Source organism: Trichosurus vulpecula, chromosome 8, assembly GCF_011100635.1.
Source record: "Trichosurus vulpecula isolate mTriVul1 chromosome 8, mTriVul1.pri, whole genome shotgun sequence".
NCBI classification, from domain to species: Eukaryota; Metazoa; Chordata; class Mammalia; order Diprotodontia; family Phalangeridae; genus Trichosurus; species Trichosurus vulpecula.
Window position 1 is genome coordinate 13,405,300 of NC_050580.1, and position 19,024 is coordinate 13,424,323.

Genomic DNA, 19,024 nt, shown 5'->3' on the forward strand with positions numbered 1-19,024 from the left:
AGGTGTAGACCAAAAGAAAAAAAAAGGAATGCTGAATACAGAGGATTCAGAGAAACATGGGAGGCACATGTATGAAGCAAAGTCAGAAGATGACATAACAAAGCAACTCAACTCAGGTGGGATACAAGAGAGGGATATGAGCTCTGAGCATCCCTCCTTGCTGCTAACTAAAGGCAAATTACACAAAGGGACAGTGCTCATATCTTGTTAGTTTCTCAATGGGCAGGTGGCGCAATGGACGGAGGGCAAGGCCTGGAGTCAGGAAGACCTGAGTTCAATCCGGCCTCAGCCACTTAATTAGCTGTGTGACTCCACCTGTGAAATGAGGATGCTGCAGTAGCTGCCACTGAGGCCTCTTTCAGGGCCAGATCTGGGATCTTCAAGAGCCTCAGGATTTTTCCTTCTAGTCTCTGAAAGGTGTCCCTTCCCAGGAGACATATGGCCCTCTTCCTTTTTTGCCAGCTGGCTAGCCAGGTGTGGGTTTAAAAAAAAACCCACAAGTATCACCCCTATTCTTTTCTCTATGGTATGTATTTATTCTGGGCTTCTAAGGAAATGTTATTTCTTCACCACCTTTAGGCTTCTGGTGGGCTGTTTGCTATTCCTTCCTGCTTAACTCTAACAGAGATATACCTATGTCTGATACAAAGGTATTTCTGTTTTGTTATGTGCTAATATTAACAACAGATATCTCAACATCCTTCTTTTGAAATAAAATATGTGCTTTTCATTGATAACCTTTTATTCAGATGTGGCCTCTACCTCCAAATATGCCCCTCTACCCCCTCCATCCAATGAAACATTCCTCACAGCAAAGATTAAAGTGACACAAAACACCTTTTATACAGTTAGATCTAAATAACTAAAGTAATATTTATTGTGCATGGGTAGGTAGAGCTGATATAATAAAAAATGACGACTTTACCTAACTAATCTATTTATGTAATGCTATCCCAATTAAATCACTAAAAATTATTTTACTGAGAAAAAAAATGATAGGATTCATTTGGAAGAGCAGAAGGTCAGGAACCCTCAAAGAAACCAGGGGGAAAAGATGTGAAGGAACTAGATTCAGTAGTATCAGCCCTTAAGTCATATTATAAGGTGAGAGCAGTATTGAATGTAAAATGGATAATTTTGATTTTTTTTAAATTAAAAATTTCCTGGATAAATAAAACCTATGCAGCCAAGAATAGAAGGAATGCAGAAAATTGGGGGAAAAAACTCTCATAAATAATCTCCCAGGTAGAATGTGATTGGGTCAGAATATTTTTGTGGTGTAGGAAGTGATGAACTGGTGGATTCAGAAAAAAAAGATTTGGACTAATGAAGGAAGATGCTATCCACCTTCAGAGAAACAGATGACATGTGGAAATAAGCATAGTACAGTTTTTCATATATGCATTCCAATGTATGTGTGTATATATGTGTATGTTTATGGATATCTATGTATATGTATGTATATATATATATCTGCCCTTAATTGTAACCTTCTTGGTGGGGGGAGGTGGGGAGAGGAAGGGGAAAAAATAAAGTAAAAAGTGCAAGCAGAGGACAAAAGAAAACCTACAAGGAAGTAAAGAAAAGCTGGACAGCTTTGAAAACAATGTGTAGAATTCATTACATAGGCTTTCTTGAAATGGAAATTTATGGCTTTATATTGAATCCTCTCTTACATTCTGCTGTGTAGACGTCAATTTTTTTCTTTTTCTTATTTTGTATTTAAGTTTAAAATAAATTTAAAAACTAAAGAGAGAGAGAGAGAGAAACGACAAATTGTTCCAGCCTGTTCAAAAACAAATAAATCGATATGGTGGTATAAAAAAAAAGCACACCAAGAAGTAAAGTGGGAAAGCCATCCAGCACATTAACTGTGACTGACAGCATCTAGGCAGCATCCTGAGTTTCAGACTGGGTGGGGGTGGGGAGGGATAGTTCCTGCACTCTACTCTGGGGTCGAGTTTGCTCATTCTAACTTCTTGGAGCTCAGGTACGGTTTGGTTTGTGTTCTTTCCGTTTACAATGTTGTATTCATTGTGTGTATGATTTTTCTGGATTTGTTTCCTTCTGCATCAATGCATATAAGTCTTCCCATGAGTCTATGTATTCCTCATATTATGGTTTGTTAGATTATAGAAATATTCCATTACCCCCATATGCTTCTATTTGTTCATCTAGCCTTAAATTTATGGGCATTTACTTAAACTTCTTTTTAAGAAAGAAGCAAATAACATTTGACATGGCACTGAGTTGGAAAGTCACAGGGATGAAAAGATTATAATGCATATATATGTATGTGTGTGTATAAAATATGCCTGGGAGGGCAGATAGGTGGCACAGTAGATAGAGCCCTGGGCTTGGAATTGGGAAGAACCAAGTTAAATCAAGCTTCCAACACTTACCAGCTTTGTGATCCTGGACAAGCCACTTAACCCTGTTTGCCTCCGTTTCCTCATCTGTAAAATGAGCTGGAGAAGGAAATGGCGAACTACTTCAGTATCTTTGTCAAGAAAACTCCAAATGGGTTCAGGAAGAGTTGGACACAACTGAAAAATAACAAAATTATTGTCAAGGGCACCAACATCTACTAGTTCCCCAGGTTCGAAACCTAGGTATGGTCTTTGGCTCCTCACTCCCTCTCACCCCCTCCCATTTCCAATCTATGGCCAAAACCTATCTATTTTTCCTTTGGAACATTCTTACACACCCCCTTCTCTCTGTGGACACCGACCTCCCCCTCATCACCTCACACCTGAATGCTGTCAAGGCAGGCTCAAGGTTGGCATGGAAGAGAAAGGGAGAAAGTGCTTTGCAGAGGGAGTCATTGTGGGGTGGAACGGGGAAATGGGAAATAGTATACACCATCAGACACACTGAATGGGTTGTTTACTGTGGCTGAAACATTTTTCTTCTCTTTGTCCTTTTCTCCCTTTGTTACTAGGGAGGCGCCCGTGTGACACTTAAGATGGTACTAGAACAAAAGACATCCCTGTAATTAAAAAAGGTTTTCCATGAACTAAACTTCATATTGTTTTTAATTCCTAGCACCTAGGTAAGCTGGGCAGAGAAAGAAAGTGCTCAGCCTTAAGAAATCATGAGGAAGAATTGAGAGAAATAGGAGATTTAAATAATCCACTTAGTGAATGAGGTAAGTAGAAGGAGGGGAAATGTACAAAATGACCATAATAATAAAAAGGAAAAGGAAATCGAACAGGGGTACCTTCTCCTACTGATACACACAGAGTACATGGGGAGGGGGAGAGTGGCTATAAGCACAAGGGTAGTGAGGGGCCAAGCAGGAGGAGCTACTGGGCCATGAGAGTCCCCTCAAAGTCTATCCCAGGGCATGGCCCTTGGGATAGATGGGTTGTTCTGATTCGAAGATGGGTTTGTTCCTTGTAGGGCACAGCATTTCAGTTAGGTGAGGCAATCCACTGCTAAGCTGGCTCCTCACCAGATTGGGCTGCTGCAGGCTGGGTCAGGCTCTTCTCAGGGTGGAGCATTTCTGCTGGATGGGTCAATGAGTGGAACTCAATGAACAGCTACGGACTTTCATCACCCTCAGCTACTGGCTTGGCTAGGTGGGACTGTGCTCTCTTCACCTCGAGTGTTATAGCCCTCTTCTCAGCTGGAGTAATAACTGGCAGAACTTTCTCCTAGCTGAGAAGTAGGGGAGGTATAACCTGTGCAGTTTAATAGTTCTTCCTCGTTCAAGGTCAGTTCTCTGATTCTTTCTCTTTCTCTTTTTTTAAGAGTAAATAGTTTTCAACATTCATTTTTATAAGAGTTTGAGTACCAAATTTTTCTCCCTCTCTCTCCTCCCATCCCCCCTCCCCAAAATGGCAAGCAATTTGATATAGGTTATACATGGGCAATCATGTAAACATATTTCCACATTAGTTATGTTGTGAAAGAAGAAACAGAATAAAAGGGAAAAGCCACACAAAAAAACAACAACAATAAAATGAAAATAGTATGCTTCACTCTGTATTCAGAGTCCATCAGTTCTATCTTTGGAGGTAGATAGTATTTTCCATCATGAGTCTTTTGGAATTGTTTCAGACAATTGTATTGCCGAGAAGAGCTAAGTCACTCACAACTGATCATTGTACAGTGTTGTCTTTAATGTAAATAATGTTCTCCTGGTTCTGCTCTCTTCACTCAGCATCAGCTCATGTAAGTCTTTCCAGGTTTTTCTGAAATCTGCCTGCTCATCATTTCTAACAGAACGACAGTACTCCATTTGTAATAACAATTTGGCTAGCAGCTATTGTGGGGTGTGAGACCCAACAAGACCAGCACCAAGAGCTGCCAGCACAGGATCTTTTGATCTTCTTTACTAAGGAAAGTAACTTTAAGGGGTTGACCATCTTACTTTAATAAAACATACATATGTATATAAACTCAGTTCAGGAGAAAAGGCCAGCACGTTGAACTTCAGAGCAAATACAAACAAATTACAAACGTACATGATAAACAGACCAAATACAAACCAACATCTGGGTTAGCAAAGCTGGAGGGCAGTTACAATGGCTTGCCCAGAATCATGAGCCACTCTTCCTGTGAGTGAGAGACTCCAAACCAAACATCCGGGTTTCTTCAAAGCCTGGGGCGGGGGGGGGGGGGGGGGGGGGGGCAGGGAGGTGCTCCTTAACAGCTACCCAGAGTCTCCACACTGACACTCTTCCAATGAGCGAGAGCCCCAAGGAAAAAACATCAACCTCTAGGTTTATATATCCTGTTTAGGGTCAAAGGGTATCACAGACATGCCACTCAAACCCACATGGCCTAAAAGCTTCTGGCCTCACAAACATGTGACTCAAACCTATGTCAACTAAGCTTTCCCTTGGGGCAAGCAAGTCACCAAAGACTCCTGAGCTAATCAAAGAAACAAAGGCCAGACTCAGCAAGGCCCCTTGATTAAATAAGTGCTAAAAGAGAAAACAGCAAAAGAAAGTCCCACCTGTTCACATACCACAACTTGTTCAGCCATTCCCCAATGGATGGGCATCCCCTCAATTTCCAATTCTTTTCCACTACAGAAAGAGCTGCTATAAATATTTTTGCGCATAGGGGTCCTTTTCCCTTTTTTATGATCTCTTCGGGTTATAGACCTAATAATGGTATTGCTGGATCAAAGAACATGCACAATTTGACGGCCCCTTGGGCAAAGTTCCAAATTGCTCTCCAGAATGGTTGGATCAGTTCACAACTCCACCAACCGTGCATTAGTATTCCAATTTCCCCACATCTTGCCCGACATTTATCACTTTCCTTTTCTGTCACTTCAGCCAATCTCACAGGTATGAGGTAGTACCTCAAAGTTGCTTTAATTTGCATTTCTCTAATCAGTAGTGATTTAGAGCATTTTTTCATATGACTATAGAAAGCTTTAATTTCTTCCTCTGAAAGCCACCTGTTCATATCCTTTGACCATTTATCAATTGGGGAATGACTTGTATTCCTATAAATTTGACTCAGTTCTCTAGACAGTTGAGAAATAAGGCCTTTATTAGAAACACTTGCTATAAAAATTGTTCCCCATCTTTCTGCTTTCCTTCTAATCTTGGTTTTATTGGTTTTGTTTGCCCAAAAACTTTTAAATTTAATGCAATCCAAGTTATCTATTTTGCATTTCATAATGTTCTCTATCTCTTGTTGGGTCATAGATTTTTCCCTTCTCCATGGATCTGACATGCAAACTATTCCTTGCTCTCCTAATTTGCTCATAGTCTCAACCTTTATGTCTAAATCATGTACCCATTTTGACCTTATCTTGGTATTTGGTGTGAGATGTTGGTCTATGCCTAGTTTCTGCCATACTCTTTTCCAGTTTTCTCAGCAGTTTTTGTCAAATAGTCAGTTCTTATCCCTAAAGATGGAGTCTTTGGGTTTACCAAAGAGTAGATTACTATAGTCACTTACTACTGTATCTTGTATACCTAACCTATTCCACTGATCTATTTCTTAGCCAGTACCAAATAGTTTTGATGATTGCTGCTTTAGAATATAGTTGCACATCTGATGCAGCTAGGCCACCTTCCTTTCATTTTCCCCCCATTAATTCCCTTGATATTCTTGACCTTTTGTTCTTCTAGATGAGTTTTCTTACTATGTTTTCTAGCTCTACAAAATAATTTTTGGTAGTTTGATTGACATGATACTGAATAAGTAAATTAATTTAGGTAGAATTCTCATTTTTATTTTTTGGCTCCATCTACCCATGAGCAATTGATATTTTCCCAGTTGTTTAAATCTGACTTTGTGTGAAAAGTGTTTTATAATTGTGTTCATATAGTTCCTAGGTTTGTCTTGGCAAGTAAACTCCCAAGTATTTTATTAAGCTACAGTTATTTTAAATGGCATTTCTCTTTCTATCTCTTCTTGCTAGCTTTGTTCATAATATATAGACATGGTGATGATTTATATGGGTTTATTTTATATGCTGCAAATTTTGGGAAGGCTTCTAGCTTATCCCCATTGCAGATAATGCTTGCTTATGGTTTTAGATAGATGCTACTTATCATTATAAGGAAAACCCCATTGATTCCTAGGCTCTCTAGTGTTTATTTTTTGAGATTTTTTTATTTTTAGTTTACAACACTCGGTTCTACATAATTTTGAGTTCCAGATTTTCTTCCCCCACCTCCTCCCCCTCCCTCCCCAAGATGGCTTGGAATCCGATATATCTTCTACATATAACTTTGCATTGAACTTATTTACACAATAGTCAAGTTGTAAAGAAGAATTATGACCAATGGAATGAATCATGAGAAAGAAGAAACAGAACCAAAAAAAAAACCCAAAAACAAAACAGAAAAAAAACAAAGGGAAAAAAGGGCAAGCATAAAGTGTGCCTCAGTCTGCATTCAGACTCTACAGTTCTTTCTCTGGATGTAGATAGCTCTCTCCATCCTGAGTCCTTTGGGGTTGTCTTTGCACCTTGTGTTGCTGAGAAGAGCAAAGTCTATCAGGGTTAGTCATCACAGAATCCATATATCTGTGGTTGTGTATAATGTTCTCCTGGTTCTACTCTGCTCACTCAGCATTATATCGTGTAGGTTTTTCCAGGTTGTTATGAAGTCTGTATCATCCCCATTTCTTACGGCACAATAGTATTCCATTACCTTCATATACCACAACTTGTTCAGCCATTCCTCAACTGATGGGCATCCCCTTGATTTCCAGTTCTTTGCTACTACAAAAAGAGCCGCTGTAAATATTTTTGTACATACGGGTCCTTTTCCCACTTGTGTGATCTCTTTGGGATACAACCCTAGGAGTGGTATTGCTGGGTCAAAGGGTATAAACATTTTTATAGCCCTTTGGGCATAGTTCCAAATTGCTCTCCAGAATGGCTGGATCAGTTCACAACTCCACCAGCAATGTAACAATGTTCCAATTTTCCCACATCCTCTCCAGCATTTGTCATTTTCCTGTTTTGTCATTTTAGCCAATATGACAGGAGGGATGTGGTACCTAAGGGTTGTTTTGATTTGCATTTCTCTAATTGGTAGTGATTTCAAGAATTGTTTCATATGCCTATAGATATCTTTAATTTCTTCCTCTGAAAACTGCCTGTTCATATCCTTTGACCATTTCTCAACTGGGGGATGACTTGTAATCCTATAAATTTGGCTCAGTTCCCTGTATATTTTATTTATTTTATTTTTTAGCATTTTAAAAATTGATCTATTTCTCTACTAATGCAGACAAGCACTTTCTTGGTAATTTATTGGTCTCAGGGAATTTCTGGGATCAATGAGAGGGTAAGTCACTTGTCCAGAATTACACCGTCAGTATGTGGTTTTTTTTTTTAATTTAATATTTTAAATTTTCACCACTAATTTTCACAAGAGTTTGAATTACAAATTTTCTCCCCGTTTCTATCCTCGCTCCCACTCCAAGATGGCATATATTGTGATTGCCCCATTCCCCAGTCAGCCCTCCCTTCTGTCACCCCACCCCACCCCCATCCCCTTTTCCCTTACTTTCTTGTAGGGCAAGATAAATTTCTATGCCCCATTGCCTGTATATCTTATTTCCTAGTTGCATGCAAAAACTTTTTTTTGAACATCTTCTTTTAAAACTTAGAGTTCTGGGTCCAGCCCATAACAATTGTATTAACCTCTCCCCCTCTTCCTGGGCCAGCCGCAGAAACTGGAGGGAGGTCCTAGCCCTACCTCCTTCCCCCCCAACACACGGAAACTTGTAGACAAAGTCTACCAGCCCAGGATGCTGCAATCCTGGGTCTCCGGACTCCCCAGCTTCTTGCCCCGTCTGCTTTTTGGCACTTTGGCAGATCTCCAACAGCTTCTGCCCTGTTGCGGCAATGGCTGCTGCGTGAAGACAGAACATTTCTCTGGCCCCATGAGGACATTTGTCATCAGCTTCCTGGTCATCATCCCTCTGCTCTGTATCTGTGGCTGGTCGAAACGTTTGTGTTGAGCCTGCTGGGTCTCAGAGCCAGAGCCCCCAACCCAGCGGGAGGTGCCAGTGTCAGTGTCCTTCAGTAACCCTCCTGTGTCCCCTGAGATTCCAGCATCTGCCACATTTGGACCCCCACTGCCCTACACTGAGGTCATTGTTTTAATAATCCAGCTAGCAGCTCCTGTGGGGGTATAAGATCCACCCACAGCCAGCACCCAGGAGGCTGCGGGGCACGCTGGAAAAGCACAGGTTCTTTTTATCTGCTGAAACAAGGAAAGCACAGTGAAGGGGTTGACCAGCTTTCTTTAATCCAGCATTCAGTTAGTTCAGGAGAGCATACAGACAAGCATCAACAGACAGGCCAAATACAGATTACAGTCAGCTAGTTCAGGGGAACAAACAGCCAGCACCCTGAAGCTCAGATCATTCATTTAGTTCAGGGGCAAACAAAACCAGCACCCCGAACTTCAAAACTAAATGCAAATAAATTACAAATATCAACAGACAGACCCAATACAGATTCATTCACTTACTTCAGGGGAAAAAGCCAGCACTCCGAACTTCAGAACTAAATACAAACAAATTACAAATATCAACAGACAGACCCAATACAATTCATAGTTACCAACATCTGGGCTCGGCCCGAGAGCAAGGGCTGGCCCAGAGTCATGCTCGCCACTGCTCCCACGCCAACAGGAAAAGGAAAGAGGGCTCTTCAAGCTGTCCTCTCCCCTCTTTTAGAGTTTTTGACATCATCAAGCTCCGCCTGAATGACCAGGGCCATTGGTTCTTGAGTTGGCCCCTTCCCCTAGCGTAGACTAGGTTAACACCCAATAGGGCATGACTCTGGAGTTAACACCTCCCCTCAGCCAGCCCTATGACTCATCACACAGGAAGTTCTCTGCTCCCAGGCATGGTCTTCTGGGTTTCCTGCCACAGAAGAGGAGCAGCAGACCCAGAAAGGCCCAATGAGGTAAACTGAGCCACCCAAAGAAAACAAAGGCCATTCTGGTTACAGTCATTCAGAAGCCAGTCCTGTGCCCACCACCTCCCAGGGAACCACCACCACCCTATACCCCCACACCTGTTGTGATGACTCAAAGCACCCAATGGGGAATCATCAACCCAGCCTTCTGAGGCATGTTGGGACACCCTAGGAGCTTGACACTTAATTTATTTCTCTCCTTGCTTCTGCCTGTTCAAGTGTGTCCTCACTCCTAGGGGCCCTGGGCATTGCTTAGCCTGTGAATCCTCTCCTTTTCTTAGAGCTTTGAGGATGGAGGGAAAGAGAGGCAAATTTCAGCCGATGTTAAGAAAGACAACTCTCTAATGATTGAAGGGGACTTCTTTGACACTTAATATGTTTAAGAAGAGGTTTGGATGATCGATCACCTGTCCCAGAATGCTGAAAGGAAGATTTCTGCAGGTGGGAAGAGATCTTGGACTTGAGACTTAGCCTTCCCCAGCTTCACACTGAGTGGGCTGAGATCCTATCCAGAATCTCTTGGGTTTTGTGCGCCTAGAGGTTGAGAGGTGGGGGAGGCTTTCAAAAAGTCAAACACAGTTATCCTCTGGCATGAACAAGATATGCCTAGCCTGCTGCCCTACAGTGCCTGAACTTCCACCATTAGAGAGCCATTCCTTTGGTTAAAGCCTTACACCCTACCTGTGGGTTTTCCTGGGCAGAACAACTCTTAAAGGTAATGTAAATTGCATACTATAAACGAAAAAAAACCCAACTTAGAGTTCTAAATTTTCTCCCCTCTGCCCTCCCCACCCACCCTCCCTAAGAAGGCAAGCAATTCAACAGAGGCCACATGTATATCATTATGCAAAACCCTTCCACAATACTCGTGTTGTGAAAGACTAACTATATTTTGCTCCTTCCTATCCTATCCCCCTTTATCCAATTTTCTCCCTTGACCCTGTCCCTTTTCGAAAGTGTTTGCTTTTGAGTGCCTCCTCCCCCTATCTTCCCTCCCTTCTATCATCCCTTCTTTTTTATCTAGTTCCTCCTTCTTTCCTGTGGGGTAAGATACCCAGTTGAGTATGTATGTTATTCCCTCCTGAGGTCAAATATGATGAGAGCAAGATTCACTCATTCCCCCTCACCTGCCCCCTCTTCCCTCCCAACAGAACTGCTTTTTCTTGCCACTTTTATGTGAGATAATTTACCCCATTCTATCTCTCCCTTTCTCCCTCTCTCAATATATTCCTCTCTCATCCCTTAATTTGATTTTATTTTTTAGATATCTTCCCATCATACTCGATTCACCCTGTCTATGCCCTCTGTCTAGATATATATGTATATTCCCTTCAGCTACCCTAATACTGAGGTCTCATGAATTTTACACATCATCTGTCCATGTAGGAATGTAAACAAAACAGTTCAACTTTAGTAAGTCCCTTGTGATTTCTCTTCCTTGTTTACTTTTTCATGCTTCTCTTGATTCTTGTGTTTGAAAGTCAAATTTTCTATTCAGCTCTGGTCTTTTCACTGAGAAAGCTTGAAAGTCCTCTGTTTTATTGAAAATCCATATTTTGCCTTGGAGCCTGATATTCAGTTTCTCTGGGTAAGTGAGTCTTGGTTTTAATCCTAGCTCCATTGGCCTCTGGAATATCATATTCCAAGCCCTTTGATCCCTTAATATAGAAGCTGCTAGATCTTGTGTTATCCTGATTATGTTTCCACAATACTCAAATTGTTTCTTTCTGGCTGCTTCCAATATTCTCTCCTTGATCTGGGGGCTCTGGAATTTGGCAACAATATTCCTAGGAGTTTTCTTTTTGGGATCTTTTTCAGAAGGTGATTGGTGGATTCTTTCAATTTCTATTTTACCCTCTGGCTCTAGAATATCAGGGCAGTTTTCCTTGATAATTTCTTGAAAAATGATATGTAGGCTCTTTTTTTGATCATGGCTTTCAGGTAGTCCAATAATTTTTAAATTATCTCTCCTGGATCTATTCTCCAGGTCAGTGGTTTTTCCAACGAGATGTTTCACATTGTCTTCCACTTTTTCATTCCTTTGGTTCTGCTTTATAATATCTTGATTTCTCATAAAGTCACTTGCTTCTACTTGCTCCAATCTAATTTTTTTTTTGTAGAAGCCCTTTATTAGCAGAATTGCATCTTCAGAAAATTGTGAAGCCATTCACCTGGACCAGGTCTAGTTCCTAACAAAAGGTTGGGCTTTCCCGTACACACAAATAACCGACAACTTTGAGGTTGCCAACACTTAATTACCACCTCCCAACAAGGAACAAAGACGGCTTATTGTATGAAATAAGCAGGGGGTCAACAGGTTACTTCTCTGACTGTGAGTTTGATAAATGAGCACAGTCAGCTGCGCATAATCTGGCTGAGACAGCTCCTGATTAGCAGCACTGGAGGCTTACACTGAAGGCGTGCAAATCTTAGATCCCCACAACAACCCTGTGAGGTAGGTGCTCTCTTATAACTCCTTAGAACACAAAACAAAACACAGAGAGGTTATTGTGAAGGCTTGGTCAAGGCAGGGCTTGAGCTTGGTTCTTCTTGACAGGAACTTGTTTCATTATGATCTCTGCCTCTTAAGCATAACCTCAAACATACAAATGCTACACAGAGATGCAAATAACAGTAATTTAAACTATAACACAAAACACACAGTACCCAAACGCATGGATGCAGGTGCAATTCGTGAAAACATTCAAGGGCAAGACAAATTTAACAGTTTGTCAGGGTTGGGGTTTTTTTGATGTCTGCATCTTGGCAGACAGCTTCCAAAATGGGAGGGCAGTAGTGGTATTTACTTTTTATTGGGGGCAATGAGGTGACTGAGTGATTGATGGATGAATGAATGGATGGATTGATGGATGGAAGGATGTCATGGTAAGGGTGGGGGAGGTGGTTCTGGTGTTTCGTCTTTCGTTGCGCTGGCCATTCTTTATAATCTGAGCTTGGTCCTTCTCCAGTGTCTCCTTTTTGAGTTGTACCTGATCTTATTACCAGTTTTCATTCGGATCCATTGAGGGATGGGCCGATTCTGCTTCTGTTTCTTGGCCAGGAACCTCTTGATTCTAAATGTTTTATGAGAGGACATGATGATGAGATGACAGCCGAGCTTCCACCACGATGGCTGGACGGGCGAAAAAGGGAGAAAGACTGCTCCAATCTAATTTTTAAGGTAGTATTTTCTTCAGTGGTCTTCTGGACCTCCTTTTCCATTTGACTAATTCTGCCTTTCAAGGAATTCTTCTCTTTATTGGCTTTTTGGAGCTCTTTCACCATTTGAGGTGTTATTTTGCCATTTTTAAGGTGTTATTTTCTTCAGTATTTTCTTTGAGGTCTCCTTCAATAAGTCATTGACTTGTTTTTCATGGTTTTCTTGCATCACTCTCATTTCTCTTCCCAAATTTTCCTCTACTTCTCTAACTTGCTTTTCCAAATCCTTTTTGAGCTCTTCCATAGCCTGAGACCAGTTCATGTTTTTATTGGAGTCTTTTGATGTAGGCTCTTTGACTTTGTTGACTTCTTCTGGCTGTATGTTTTGGTCTTCTTTGTCACGAAAGAAAGATTCCAAAGTCTGAGTCTGAATTCAAGTCCATTTTTGCTGCCTGGCCATGTTCCCAGCCAACTACTTGACCCTTGAACTTTTCCTCTGGGTATGACTGCTTGTGGAGTAGAGAGTACTTTGTTCCAAGCTTGAGGGGATGTGCTTTGTTTTCAGAGCTATTTCTACACAGCAAGCTCTGCCACACCAGCACTCCTCCTCCCCTAAGAACCACCAACCCCTATCTGATCCAGATCTTAAGCAGGCTCTGCACTCTCACTCTGATCTGCCACTTAATTTCTCCCACCAGGTGGATCTGGGGCCAGAAGCAACTGCAGCTGTAGTTCTGTAGCTGCACTTCCTCCACTGCCCCTGGGGCAGTGCCCAAAGTGTGAGCTCCTTTCACTCTGTCCCAGCAACTTTTCCCACAAACCTTCTCTGTTGTCTTTAGTGTTTGTGGGTTGAGAAGTCTGGTAACTGCTACAGATCACTGTTTCAGGGTGCTAGGGCCTGTTCCACCCGGCTCCCAGTCTGGTTGGTCCAGTGAAGCCCCATGCTGGGCTCTACTCTGCTCGGCTCCCAACTCCATTTGATAGACCTTACCTTGTGACCATCCAGGCTATTCTGGACTGGAGCCCTGCTTCCCTCTGCTATTTTGTGGGTTCTGTAGTTCTAGAATTTGTTCAGAGCTATTTTTTATTGGTTTTTGGAGGGTCCTGGGGGAGAGCCCTAGGCAAGTCCCTGCTTTCCAGCCACCATCTTGGCTCTGCTCCAGTTGCCTGTATATTTTAGAAATAAGGCCATTATCAGAGACACTGGTTGTAAAGATTTTCTCCCAATTTTCAGCTTCCCTTCTAATCTTTGTTGCATTGGCTTTTTTTATACAAAATCATTTCAATTTAGCATAATCAAAATTATCTATTTTGCATTTTGTAATGCTGTCTCTTGTTGTGTCATAAATGCTTTTCTTTTCCATAAATCTGATAGGTAAACTATTCCTTGCTCTCCCAAATTGCTAATAGTATCACCCTTTATTCCTAAATCATGAACCCATGGTATATGGTGTAAGATATTGGTTTATGACCAGTTTCTGCCCTACCACTTTCCAATTTTCCCAGCAGTTTTTGTGAAATAATGAATTCTTAGCCCAGAAGCTGGATTCTTTGGGTTTATCAAAGAGTAGATAGCTATAGTCATTGACTATTGCATTTTGTGTACCTATCCTATTCCACTGATTCACAACTCTGTTTCTTAGGCAATACCAGGTAGTTTTGATGAGTGCTGCTGTATAGTACAGTTTAATATCTGGTATGGCTAGGCCACCTTCCCTAGCATTTCTTTTCATTAATACCCTAGATATTCTAGACATCTTGTTCTTCCAGATGAATTTTGTTATTATTTTATCCAGCTCTGTAAAATAATTTTTTGGTAGTTTGATTGGTATGGCACTGAATAGATAGATTAATTTAGGTAAAATTGTCATTTTTATTATATTAGCTCAGTCTAACAATGAGTAACTGATATTTTTCCATTTATTTATATCTGAATTTATTTGCATGAAAAATATTTCATAATTATGTTCGTATAGGCCCTGGGTTTATCTTGACAGATAGACTCCCAAATATTTTATAGTGTCTACAGTAACTTTGAATGGAATTTCTCTTTCTATCTCTTGCTGTTGGGCTTTGTTAGTAATATATAGGAATGCTGAGAATTTATGTGCATTTATTTTATATCCTGCAACTTTGCTAAAGTTGTTTATTATTTTAAGTAGTTTTTTACTTGATTCTCTAGGATTCTCTAAGTAAATAATCATATCATATGCAAAAAGTGATAATTTAATTTCTTCGTTGCCTATTCTAATTCCTTCAATTTCTTTTTCTTCTCTTAATGCTAAAGCAAACAATTCTAGTACCAAATTGAATAGTAGGGGTGATAATGGTCATCCTTGTTTCACCCCTGATCTTATTGGGAATGCATCTAACTTATCCCCATTCCAAATAATGCTTGTTTTAGGTAGATGCTATCTATAATTTTAAGGAAGACTCCATTTATTCCTATGCTTTCCAATGTTTTTAATAGGAATGTGTGTTGTATTTTGTCAAAGGCTTTTTCTGCATCTATTGAGATGATCATATGGTTTCTGCTAGTTTTGTTGTTGATATGATCAATTATGCTGATAGTTTTCCTGATATTGAACCAGCCTTGCATTCCTGCAATAAATCCTACCTAGTTGTAGTGTATTATTCTCATGATAAGTACTGCAATCTTTTTGCTAATATTTTATTTAATATTTTTGCATCAATATTCTTTAGGGAAATTGGTCTATAATTTTCTTTCTCTGTTTTGACTCTTCCTGGTTTGGGTATTAGTACCATATTTGTGTCATAAAAAGAATTTGGTAGGACTTCTTCTTCACCTACTTTCCCAAATAATCTATAAAGTATAGGAATTAATTGTTATTTAAATGTTTGATAGAATTCACATATAAAACCATGTGGCCCTGGAGATTTTTTCCTAGGGAGTTCTTTGATAGCTTGCTCAATTTCTTTTTCTGAGATGGGGTTATTTAGAAATTTTACTTCCTCTTCTGTTAACCTGGGCAATTTATGTTTTTGTAGCTATTCATCCATATCCCTAAGGTTGTCAAATTTATGGGCATGCAGTTGGGCAAAATAATTCCTAATTATTGTTTTGATTTCCTCTTCATTAGAGGTGAATTCACTCTTTTCATTTTTGATACTGGTAATTTGCCTTTCTTCTTTCTTTTTTTAAATCAAATTGACCAGAGGTTTATCAATTTTATTGGTTTTTTTTAATAAAATAAGTTCTTTGTTTTATTTATTAATTCAATAGTTTTCTTGGTTTCAATTTTATTAATCTCTCCTTTGATTTTCAGTATTTCTAATTTGGTATTTAATTGGGGATTTTCAATTTGTTCTTTTTATAGCTTTTTCAGCTGTATGCCCAATTCATTGATCTCCTTTTTCTCTATTTTATTCACATAAGCATTTAGAGATATAAAACGTCCCCTAAGAACTGCTTTTGCTGCATCCCATAAGTTTTGGTACGTTACCTCATTATTATCATTCTCTTAAATGAAGTTATTGTTTCTATGATTTGTTCTTTGGCCCACTCATTCTTTAGAATTTGATTATTTAGTTTCCAATTAATTTTTAGCTTATTTTTCCATGGTTCTTTATTACAAATAATTTTTATTGCATTGTGATCTGAAAAGTATGCTTTGACTAATTCTGCCTTTCTTCACTGGCTTGCGAGGTTTTCATGACCTAGTATATGGTCAGTTTTTAAGTATGTGCCATGTACTGCTGAGAAAAAAAGGATATTCCTGCTCTTTGAGCAGTGTGCGGAACCAAGGTGGTGGCTGTAAAGCAGGAACTTGCATGAGCTCCCCCCCAACCCAGGTCCCTCCAAACAGCTATAGAAAATGGCTCTGAACAAATTCTAGAACTGCAGAACCCATGAAATAGCAGAGGGAAACAGGGCTCCAGCCCAGGACAGCCTGGATGGTCACTGGGAAGGGACTATCACACAGAGCTGGGAGCAGAGCAGAGTATAGCCCAGCATGGGCCATGCCCAGACCAACCAGACCAGGAGCCGGGCAGAACAGGCCCTAGCACCCAGAATCAGTGAGCTGCAGCAGTTACCAGACTTCTCAACCCACAAACACCAAAGACAACAGAGAAGGTTAGTGGGAAAAGCTGCAGGGGACAGAGTGAAAGGAGCTCTCGGTTAGGCCACTGCCCCAGGGGTGGCGGAGTTGGTGGAGTTCTGAGGCTGCTTACAGAGGTACAGCTGCAGTTGCTTCTGGTCCCAGGCCCATCTGGTGGGAGGAATTAAGTGGCAGATCAGAGTGGGAGTGCAGAGACTGCTTAAGATCTGAGTCAGATAGGGGTTGGTGGTTCTTGGGGGAGGAGGAGTGCTGGTGTGGCAGAGCTTGCTGTGTAGAAATAGCTCTGAAAGCAAAAGTGCATCCCCTCAAGCTTGGAACAAAGTACTCTCTACTCCACAAGCAGTCATATCCTGACAAAAAGCTCAAGGGTCAAGTAGTTGGCTGGGAACATGGCCAGGCAGCAAAAATGGACCCAGATTTAGACTCAGACTTTGGAATCTTTCTTTGCTGATAAAGAAGACCAAAATATACAGCCAGAAGAAGTCAACAAAGTCAAAGAGCCTACATCAAAAGACTCCAATAAAAACATGAACTGGTCTCAGGCTATGGAAGAGCTCAAAAAGGATTTGGAAAAGCAAGTTAGAGAAGTAGAGGAAAATTTGGGAAGAAAAATGAGAGTGATGCAAGAAAACCATGAAAAACAAGTCAATGACTTATTGAAGGAGACCCCAAAGAAAATACTGAAGAAAATAACACCTTAAAAATGGCAAAATAACACCTCAAATGGCGAAAGAGCTCCAAAAAGCCAATAAGGAGAAGAAAGCCTTGAAAGGCAGAATTAGTCAAATGGAAAAGGAGGTCCAAAAGACCACTGAAGAAAATACTACCTTAAAAATGAGATTGGAGCAAGTAGAAGCTAGTGACTTTGTGAGAAATCAAGATATTATAAAGCAGAACCAAAGGAATGAAAAAGTGGAAGACAATGTGAAACATCTCGTTGGAAAAACCACTGACCTAGAGAATAGATCCAGGAGAGATAATTTAAAAATTATTGGACTACCTGAAAGCCATGATCAAAAAAAGAGCCTACATATCATCTTTCAAGAAATTATCAAGGAGAACTGCCCTGATATTCTAGAACCAGAGGGTAAAATAGAAATTGAAAGAATCCACTGATTGCCTTCTGAAAAAGATCCCAAAAAGAAAACTCCTCAGAATATTGTCGCCAAATTCTAGAGCTCCCAGATCAAGGAGAAAATACTGGAAGCAGCCAGAAAGAAACAATTTGAGTACTGTGGAAACACAAACCTTGATAACACAAGATTTAGCAGCTTCTACATTAAGGGATCAAAGGGCTTGGAATGTGATATTCCAGAGGTCAATGGAGCTAGGATTAAAACCAAGAATCACCTACCCTGCAAAACTGAGCATCAGGCTCCAAGGAAAAATGTGGATTTTCAATAAAATAGAGGACTTTCAAGGTTTCTCAGTGAAAAGACCAGAGCTGAATAGAAAATTTGACTTTCAAACATAAGAATCAAGAGAAGTAAAGTTAACAAGAAAGAGAAATCGCAAAGGACTTACCAAAGTTGAACTGTTTTGTTTACATTCCTACATGGACAGATGATGTGTATAATTCATGAGACCTCAGTATTAGGGTAGCTGAATGGAATATCCATACATATCTAGACAGAGGGCACAGACAGGCTGAATTGAATATGAAGGGATGATATCTAAAAAAGTAAAATCAAATTAAGGGATGAGAGAGGAATATATTGAGAGAGGGAGAAAGGGAGAGATAGAATGGGGTAAATTATCTCACATAAAAGTGGCAAGAAAAAGCAGTTCTGTAGGAAGGGAAGAGGGGGCAGGTGAGGGGGAATGAGTGAATCTTGCTCTCATTGGATTTGACCTCAGGAGGGAATACCATACACACTCAATTGGGTATCTTACCCCACAGGAAAGAAGGAGGAAGGAGATAAAAAAAGGGGGGATGATAGAAGGGAGGGAAGATAGGGGGAGGAGGCAATCAAAAACAAACACTTTCAGAAAGGGACAGGGTCAAGGGAGAAAATTGAATAAAGGGGGATAGGATAGGAAGGAGCAAAATATAGTTAGTCTTTCACAATATGAGTATTGTGGAAGATTTTACATAATGATATGCATGTGGCCTCTGTTGAATTGCTTGCCTTCTTAGGGAGTGTGGGTGGGGAGGGAAGAGGGGAGAGAATTTGGAACTCAAAGTTTTAGAAACAGATGTTCAAAAAAAAAGTTTTTGCATGCAACTAGGAAATAAGATATACAGGCAATGGAGCTTAGAAATTTATCTTGCCCTACAAGAAAATGAGGGAAAAGGGGATGGGGTGGGACGGTGAGATGACAGAAGGGAGAACTGACTGGAATGGGGGAACCAGAATATATGCCATCT

General features: G+C 40.4%; 1 protein-coding gene and 1 pseudogene across 1 annotated transcript; one reads left to right on the plus strand and one right to left on the minus strand.

Moving 5' to 3' along the window:
• Nucleotides 1-8,235: 8,235 nt before the first annotated feature.
• Nucleotides 8,236-9,567, plus strand: LOC118828105 (annotated as a pseudogene).
• A 2,549-nt stretch (nt 9,568-12,116) lies between these two features.
• Nucleotides 12,117-12,569, minus strand: LOC118829404 (60S ribosomal protein L39-like). Its single transcript, XM_036736423.1, has one exon. It carries the CDS (start codon nt 12,510-12,512, stop codon nt 12,357-12,359), a length of 156 nt encoding a protein of 51 aa, XP_036592318.1. The 5' UTR covers nt 12,513-12,569; the 3' UTR covers nt 12,117-12,356.
• Nucleotides 12,570-19,024: the final 6,455 nt, after the last annotated feature.